This window comes from Leuciscus leuciscus (genome assembly GCF_965113295.1).
Source record: "Leuciscus leuciscus genome assembly, chromosome: 22".
In the NCBI taxonomy this organism is placed as follows: domain Eukaryota; kingdom Metazoa; phylum Chordata; class Actinopteri; order Cypriniformes; family Leuciscidae; genus Leuciscus; species Leuciscus leuciscus.
In genome coordinates this window covers 13,671,261-13,680,254 of record NC_138746.1, presented here as the reverse complement: position 1 = coordinate 13,680,254, position 8,994 = coordinate 13,671,261, and the positions used below count along the sequence as shown (strand labels likewise).

The window sequence follows — 8,994 nt, the reverse complement described above, 5'->3', positions numbered from 1 at the left end:
ATATACTGTCACAAAACGCATTCATTTAGAACAACAAATAGAAGAACACGCATCATAAGATAGCCCACAAGACATCACTATGTAACTCCAGGGATAATGCCATAATTTGTATTCATTAACCAAGCGGGTTTGATCGTTCCCCTTCCCCTTTTTAAGCGCTTGAGTATTACGGCTGTGAAACAAGCATCAAAGCGCTGTATGGGGCCCCACAGGCTTCGGCTGTATTAAAATCACAATCTGTCTAATTACAGGTATGCACAGTCAGAGTGGTGAGAAAAGGAGAATGTTTTCTACAGAGATGCCTTGAAGGCTTTGTTAATACACTGACTGGAATAAATTCCTCATGCGAGGAACTCAGGTGCCACACATTTCCTGTACTGAGAGGCTTTTGAAACAGCCTTCCAGGTGAGAGTGAGACTGTGACTCAAGTTGTCTCCACTCGAGCCGTGAGTAAACATCATCTCGCACTTGATCCTGCAATAAGCCCAGTAATGAGGCCAAGCACTTGGCTTTAAGATCACAGAGCGCTCGTCTGCCCTCGGTCTCACGCCGCACAGTCAGACGCTGTTTGCTGCTGCACAGATTTTTGACTCAGTTCCGTGGGAGATGAGAGCATCTGCACGGGTGCCATTAGTCACCATGCATGGGATAGCAATCGCATTTACAAAAGGGGCTTTTTTTTAACAAACATAATGCTGTGCGGCCTATCAGACAGCAACTTTTAAAACATGAATCAACTCAATGCAATGTCTCAGAGACCTTTTGTTTCACTAGTTGCAATTTATTAGTTGCAGTTGTTTACCCTGCCACCAATATGGTAATAACAAAACATTAAAGGTATGCAAAAATTATAAATAATTTTTGGTCACACTAGGGTCCAATTCGTACTATTAACTATGACTTTTGCCTCAATAAACTCCAAACTACTGCTTATTGGATAGTTGTTACGTTCAGGTATTGGGTAGGATTAAAGGATGTAGAATATGGTCATGCAGAAAAAGGCATTAAAATGTGCTTTATAAGTACTAATAAACAACTAATATCCTAGCAATATGCATGCTATAAGCTATAGTTATTATTAGTGAGAATTGAACCTTAAAGTATTACCTTTTTTGTTGTTGTTGTTGTTTAGGGAAATACATTTAATACTTTGCAAACCTGAACTTGGTTTGGCAATTCATCACAAGAGCAACATTCACATTTTTGAGTTTGTTGTTTCCTTAGTTTTGTTATGCTTTAAGCTAATTGTAACTTATAGCCTAAATGATAAATTATAAATCTTATGCATGCTATTTCAGGCCACAAACAAAAGACGTCCATCTTCCACTTCAACAGCATGTGCTTGTCTGCTTTAGTATAAGCTTAGTTTTCACTTAAATTGATTAACATTTATAATGTAAAAAATGATATGTTATCAATAAGTTATAACACTTTTTTTTATTTTGATAAGTTATACAAGAATCAACTATAAAAAAATAAATAAATAAATCAGTTTAATGTAGCCTAATTGTAAGTTGAAATGACTTAAACATCCAAGTTGATTGTACTTCATTATTTATTTATTTGATCAGTATACAGATATCATTTCAAGATCTCCTGTGGATGTGTGTCGTGTACCCCGTGACTACAGGCTTGTGTTTTTATTTGATGCTTGGGAAAAGAGCACCACTTGGGTGGTTGGAGCCCTGGCAGAATCCCAAAGTCTAAGTAACCTTTAATCCTTAATCCTCAACCCAAACCTGACCCTTACTCGCGTCTAGTTGTCGGACGTCTGTCTCAAACATCTTTAAACCAAAACATTATAGGATGTTTGTGTTGAATAAAAACGGTACAGATTTTACGTTATTCCTGATTAGTCGTGTCACTATTAATTAACATTTACATTATTAAATATGTGATACTTAATATAAAATGCATATTTTTAATGCGTTTTAGCCTACATGAAACAACTGCAGCTAATCCGCAGTAATTGACGCTGAATAATTGAAAACAAAGGCCGCCTCGAAGTCTCCGATTAACTTCTGCCTTTAAGGCTACACAAGCATCATTACATTTATTATATTAATCTTTGATAACATAGGTCAGATAAGTGCGAATGATTATCTGTTTTCAATTGTGCTGAACTTTCGACTCTTATGTTAAAAGGTGTGTTTAGCTTCCTTTATCATATTAAAGATTACATAATATCAGTGTTCGCCATAAATGACAGATTTTAAATGGCAAATCATTTAAATAATCTGGTGATCTTTAAACGCAGCTTTGGCGCAGTTGTATAGCGTTTGCTTCTATGAAATAATAATTTGAACAACAAACAATAAACAGCAATAATAGTAATAATAATCATAAACGATGCACATGTGTGTGTGTGTGTGTGTTTAGTAGTTTAAAGCTTTATGTAGTTTAGCTATTAAACAAATTACAGCAGAATTCCTTGCACAGAGTTCAAGTCCAAAGTCAGTTTGTTGCTGAACTTTGATCTTCTTTTATTACAGGTAAGATTGTTTGGTCTTCAGAACTTCATGTAAAACAGCTTTCAAATTTCGTTGTGATAGTCCCTGTATAAGAGCCACTATGATGAGGTGAGTTTTGATGAGCTTCATTGTGACATATAGATATTTTTGCTATCTTTTTTTTATTATTTTTGGGTGGTGCTTGAACATTCATGTTTTGTTTCCCACATTAAAGGTTTTTTGTTCTAATCTGCCTGTCAGTGCTGCTGTTCAGCACTTCAGCCAAGCCATACAGACCCAGGGTATGTTTAACTTCTAAAATGGACACTCTTAATTTACAGCAAAATATTTTGACTGTCTTATGTTACAAAAGAAGAAAATAAACAATGGCTATAGTCGCTTTTAATTACAACTGTTTTTACAAGGTCTGCCCTGACCCTTCTTGCCATTTTGAGCAAGAAGAAAAGGATGTAAAGAATTTAACATTAATTTGAACGTCTTTACTTGTATATCAAACTGTGATTACTGACATTACTATAGGCAGTAGGCCTACTCTGCTTTTTATTGGGATATTTTAAACATGTTTTATATTTTAAACAATCCATTTGCTAATATTTGGCTTGTTGCTTTTACAGGAAAAAGTGTTTGGCAAAGCAGTTCAGGACACTATAGTGTAAGTACTTGTCTTGCATTCTGCACACACTGTGAAGGATCTAATAGGTATACATATAAGGTGTGTGTGTATATATATATATATATATATATATATATATATATATATATATATATATATATTCACCCTAACCAAATATTCAAATGATTAAAATAAAATATTCCTTTTCCATGGTAGTTTTGATCATCGCAATGGGAAGATGATCCAGGGAATGGAGGAGGTGGAGCCACCACAGGACATGGATATAACAAATTCTGACATCGATCCTAACATGTTGATTTGGAAAGCAGTAAAAGAAGAAATTCAGCCGAAATACAACAGACCTGAAGAGGATAAAGATGCTCTCTACCACTCCTTTGACATAAAACATCCAGCTGACCCAAAACAGCATGAAAACTACTTTCAGCCACTGGGACACGATCAGGTAAAGATGTATGACAAACCAGAAGAAGATAGGGACGATCTATACCACGGCATGTTTGATGTAGCTGTCGAGCCAATGAAAAGAGAGAAGGATGTAATTGGAGGTAATGCCAGGCCCATCTACTCAAGCCCTGAAGAGGACAAAGATGACATGTACCACGCAGATCTCAAAGGACATCAGTCTGACCAGCAGGCTCTAGCGATGAATATATTCCCCAATCGCCCCAAAAGAGTGCACACAGAGCCAGAGGTAGACCTGGATGAGCTTTATCATAAGCAATGATAAAATAAGTCATGTCGTATCTATAGGACTGCAGTACTGGATGTTAATTCATTGTGTGGTTTTAATTAAATTATCTCTATTTTTTAAATCATAAAAATAAAAATATGTTTGTTTTTTAAATCTAGAACTAAACAGAAAAAGAATATCTGTTTCGCAATGTCTGTTTTCTACCCAGCAATACCAGGAAGACTGTGACCATAAGCCATATGGTTCACTTACTGTTTTTTAATGAATCATTTTTTAAATAAATGAGTAAATGAAATAAATGTTTATACAATCATAATAAAATAATTGAAAAAAGTATATTTAAAAAAGAAAGTATTTAACAAAGTATTATAAGAAAGCAAAAGTATTACATTTCCAGAGGACATTCACAGAGCTCGATTCAGCTGCTGTTAATTCACAGAACAACAGGCAACAAAGTGAAACGCTACATTGGGGATTGAGCTACACCTGTCGCACAAAAGAAGTAAAACATAAAGATCAATTAAATGAAAAAACATTAAATATTTAAAGGCTGAACAGAGCTGACTTTCAGTTCACAAAACTTTTCAGTATCTTCAAATGGTTTTACTGTATAAATTGTATGATTTTACTCTATTTATTTTAGAAATGGTCTTATTACTTCTACATCACTTCTACATCACATTATAACAAAGTATGAACAGAAAAAAAACAGAAAAAAATTTCAAAATCTAAAGTGAAGGCACTAAATTAATAACATACATACATTTTTATATATATATCAATTATATGAAGATATTTTGCACGTTATCTAAAGGATTTTTGGTCTAATCACTTTGGTAATGCAAAAACTAACAAACAGCTCCTCTTTCAGCATTGTTCATCAGGTGGAATGACACCTTTCTTGATTATAAGATTTCCATACAGTGCTGTCTCCCTGTCAGAGAGATTTAAGAATCATCAATTATTTTTCTTAAATAAAAAATAGCTAAACAGATCATCATAGATCATAAATAAAAATGCTTACCCAGTTGCCACTACAGCAAATGCCTTTTTGGCACGCTCATAAAATGCAAACCGCTCAACAAACTTGAAACTACCCTGAAAAAAAAAAAAGCATGTTCATTTTTTGTTAAGGTGATAATTAGTCTATATATACACATTTAATATCCTGTACAAATTAATTGTATTCTTAGTGTATAATAGTGATGAATCTGTCCTCATCATATTAGTTATGATATTTTATGTATGTAATAGCTTACATCTGATCCTGCTTGTTTCAGGAGGTCAGAGTACTGGTCCCATACCGGCACTTTCAGTCCCTTTAATTTGTCACTCTGTACAAGGTCCATGACAGCTGCCTAATAAATCAGACCATATTCAGTTACAGACACAGCCTACAATTATGAAAAGTAACAAACATGAAAAACCGAGTTTAACCGTGTGGTTTAGCCATTTAAAAAAAAAAAAAAGATGCCAAAGAATGTTATCACTCACCGAATCATCATAGGTATCAAGAGGAAAAAGCTTCAGTATCGCCTTCAGAAGTTCTGGTATACCTACAGCTTAAAGAATAAATAAGATCATACACTTGATCACCTTGCACAGCAGTGCCAGTGACAAATATTTGACTTTTTTTGCTATACAAATAATGCATATTAAGAAATTCTGTGGCCATCTGCAGATATCGAAAAATACAATGGTTACCATAATTTACACAAAAATATATATTACTGGTTCAGTAAAACCATAATAAATTAACATGAGATCTCTTTCAAACAGTATAAGAAAGGTCATAAAATGGTCAAAAATCTTAAATGAATTTTTTTTTTCTTAAATGAAAGTTGTATAGGAAATACCTTTAGAAGCTACATGTTTGTAAAGGTTTAGACATACCATCCGCTCTTATCTCCACTGGACCACATTTACAAATAGATGTGGCTGGAAAATTTGCGTCTGCAAGAACTAAAAAAAAGTGACAGGCAACATGACAATTCATACATGACGTTCATTTCTTATATCAGTATTGTTGCGATGATGACGTCTGCGCTCATAAGACAAACCAGATCCACTAAAAAAGCTAGACGGACAGAAAATCTACGCTTTACAACATCAGCGGGAGTCGAAAGAGTGGATATGTGCTTTGGCTTAGAGATAATAAAAATGTGACATTTTTATGAGAGACAGCCTACAAAGTTTTTGAGTGACATTTTGATGATCGAAATGAAAGCGCATGCATTTTGCGTGGTAAGGAGCGCAGCCAAAGCAATAATAACACTTCCCGTTTCAATACTCGAACTACGATATATCCGTGACGTTTTTAAATCACGTCTAACTTCAAATAAACCAATGACATGCTATAATGGTGGCACAAACCTGGTACAAACAGGTATATCGTCTAACATTCACCTAGAAATTAGCCTACAAGTGTGATGCAAAAACTTTGGTTTGACGTTCATAAAAGGGACGCTGCCTGTGATCCGATCTCATTAACGACTTACCTAGTTCATCTCCATGACCCATTTGCGCCAAAACATACAATAATTCAGGCGTAAGTACCGATGGGATTCCTTTTAGTATAACCATTTCAAAGCAGTGACAGAACACGAGCAAGTTTGTGGGCAGTCATGTGACCCTTTGAAGTATTTCAATTGGTTACACGAAATAAGAGCTACGTAACGCAACCTGCGTTTCGAATACGTAATTTGCGCTTCTTTGCATACCAGTGACGGTCTTCTTTTATTATTTAATCTATGTTCAAGACTGGTTATGCAGAGTCTTATTCTGTTTCAGAATGAGAAGGCATATTCATTTTCAGCATTGTTTTTGCATACATTTGTTCGTGAACTTGTGTTAGTCATGCCTCCTTATTTTCAGGCTGGAAAATAAAAATTGCATGAAGTTGTCAGAGAGCGTTAAATTTAACTGGCGAACAAAATATCCCTTTGTTTGAGGGGGTAACCACATACACTCTCGTTCGGTATACAAACAGTGTTTTTTATTCATTTACATTTCAAAAATATATTAAATCGTCAATGAATATTAGCACACTGCTAAAAGTAACAAATAACAATGGCAGTGGCTCTCATTAATATCTAGGCTAATCTTTCTATTTTAATATAGTAGGCTACATATAACTGTTTATAGCAAGATTTCAAATTCATTATTTTTATGTCTCTGACGACCAAGCCTTTTTGTAAATAAGCTTGATGTGAAACTTCAGTTAGAGTAAAATGTTGAGGAAAAATCCATGTGTAGTCTTCTCAATCTCATCATCTGCAGTGTGATTTTCAAAGATCTCCGCGCAGAGACTATAGGCCTACATTCTGCACGTGAAATTCTATATTATTGCTCTTGACAACATGTTCCATGCAATTAAATTCCTACACGATCCCATGCTAAAAATTAAGTATAGGCCCTATATGTCTAATAACATTTTATTGTCGGTAAATTGAAATTTGATTATACACAAGGCTGGAGATAATTTTTTCATAGTGACATTTATTTGTAAGAAAAAAACAAAAAAAAACATTAGCAAGCTAATTGAGCTTAAACTCGCCGTTTAAATGAAGAACGACACCTAGACGTGCAGCTGCTACTGATGAAGAGGAACTGCCGGTGATGTGGTTGTAATTCAGGGAAATTTGCTCCAAAAGACCTGTGTGGAGGCTTTGCAGCTGCGAAACGTAGAGTGAAAGTGGAAAGATGGAAGACTGATGGAAGAAAAGACATTCGGAGGAGCCAAGACTGTCTGATCAGTTCAAAGCTCCTTTCTTTTACCGAGGAACCATGCTGCTCCCTCTTTGGTTCTGCTTTTTTAAATGAGTTTATCACGCTATGAGGAGCTGCCTTTGCCAAAATGTAACGTTTTGCCTCTTTTGTCTGCGCTGAGCGCCTCAATTCGGTCTACATTTATTATTTTGACCTTTCGTTAGCAGGGGATAGACTTCAAAGTGGAACCTCTCTTTTGCTGTCTTTAAGGAGACCTTTGTGCTGTTGCGGTATGTGGAGAGAAAGTTTTTTCTCCTCTTTTAAAAGTTTTGTTCCAGGGGCTGAGAAGAAAGCTGGACTCCGAGGGAATATTGAATGAAAATTAAAATCAATTAGGCTATGGACTTTTGAGAGTGTTTGGAACGTCGCCGTGCGAAAAAAAAATGTAAGCGAGAAAATGCCCTCAGTTGATGTGCAATTGAGATGAATGGACTCTTCCTATAATTACATTTGCTGTGGTCCTTCTGGACGCTGTATTTCACAGAAAATGGTCAGTGTTTAATGCGTAAAAACGGGTTGGAAGTTCTCTAGTGCTCTTTAACCTGACAAGTGATTATGAAGCGACATTAGAAACTTTACAGTTATTCACAAATAATTAATAAGTTTGAGTTTGGTTTAAAGCAATGACATGTCATAAATTGCCTTTAGGTTTACGTAAAACGAAAACAAAAAGCAAATTATTAAGATAATATTCATAAACAGGAAAAAAACGCATATCAATAAGATGAAAAATGCTAGATATTTATAAATCATCGTCCTAAAAAATCCAATTTCAACCCATTGGACATAGTGATAGGCCTATATTTAAGATGACCTGGTTACTGAGAAAAAGTTTTTACTAAGATATGGTAATTCCTGTTGTTGGTCAATAAACAAACTTATAGGCTATATTTATGCAGCACAAAACCGGTCTTATAGGCTATTTATAAAACTATAATTCGCATCCCTCAAAACACTATTTTGCACTCCACAATTCAGAGACCTTAATAATATAAAAAAATTATAAAAGGATTTTGTATTTATAGCAAATATATAATTTAAAGAATACCGCCACAAAATACCACTACATCGACTTTATTCGACCCACTGGATACGCTGCAAGAGGGACTGAAAATACAGCCACAGCACCACCTAGAGTGCACAAAGTGTAATTGCGCGATCTCACCTCATTTCCAAATGAATGAGCCAAAGCATGGCCAGATCAGCATACAGTCAAATCGAGTTGTACAAACAGTTTAAGAAGGCTATGGCAATGGCATTTTGCTCTTTCAAACTGCTCCAATGTATATTACAATGCATTATTTAGTGTTTCAATTACATATAAGTTAATGTACTGGATCCCTCCATTTATGGTGTATCAGCAAAGATTCTAAAAGTGATAATACCAGACCATGATTAATGTATAAGCTAAACTCAGTGAACCACAGGTA

At 35.0% G+C, this 8,994-nt stretch overlaps 2 protein-coding genes across 2 annotated transcripts; one reads left to right on the top strand and one right to left on the bottom strand.

Moving 5' to 3' along the window:
- Positions 1 to 2,433: 2,433 nt before the first annotated feature.
- Positions 2,434 to 4,579, top strand: LOC309487178 (uncharacterized protein). Its single transcript, XM_082154735.1, has 4 exons — positions 2,434 to 2,579; positions 2,686 to 2,752; positions 3,086 to 3,123; positions 3,301 to 4,579. The coding sequence occupies exons 1-4, from the start codon at positions 2,572 to 2,574 to the stop codon at positions 3,827 to 3,829; spliced, it is 642 nt and encodes a 213-aa protein (XP_082010861.1). The 5' UTR covers positions 2,434 to 2,571; the 3' UTR covers positions 3,830 to 4,579.
- On the bottom strand, positions 4,110 to 8,914 carry fuom (fucose mutarotase). The gene is made up of 6 exons (XM_082154736.1): positions 6,295 to 8,914; positions 5,690 to 5,758; positions 5,291 to 5,358; positions 5,056 to 5,154; positions 4,821 to 4,894; positions 4,110 to 4,730 (listed from the first exon to the last, which is right to left on the bottom strand). Exons 1-6 carry the CDS (start codon positions 6,377 to 6,379, stop codon positions 4,664 to 4,666), a joined length of 462 nt encoding a protein of 153 aa, XP_082010862.1. The 5' UTR covers positions 6,380 to 8,914; the 3' UTR covers positions 4,110 to 4,663.
- Positions 8,915 to 8,994: the final 80 nt, after the last annotated feature.

Coding starts and splice junctions, on each gene's coding strand:
- LOC309487178 (XM_082154735.1), top strand. Junction 2,753..3,085: donor CCAAGCCATACAGACCCAGG/GTATGTTTAACT, acceptor TTGCTTTTACAG/GAAAAAGTGTTTGGCAAAGC. Junction 3,124..3,300: donor GCAGTTCAGGACACTATAGT/GTAAGTACTTGT, acceptor TTTCCATGGTAG/TTTTGATCATCGCAATGGGA.
- fuom (XM_082154736.1), bottom strand. CDS start 6,379: ATGGTTATACTAAAAGGAATCCCATCGGTACTTACGCCTGAATTATTG. Junction 5,359..5,689: donor AGTGGAGATAAGAGCGGATG/GTATGTCTAAAC, acceptor TTATTCTTTAAG/CTGTAGGTATACCAGAACTT. Junction 4,895..5,055: donor TGAAACAAGCAGGATCAGAT/GTAAGCTATTAC, acceptor TTTTTTTTTCAG/GGTAGTTTCAAGTTTGTTGA.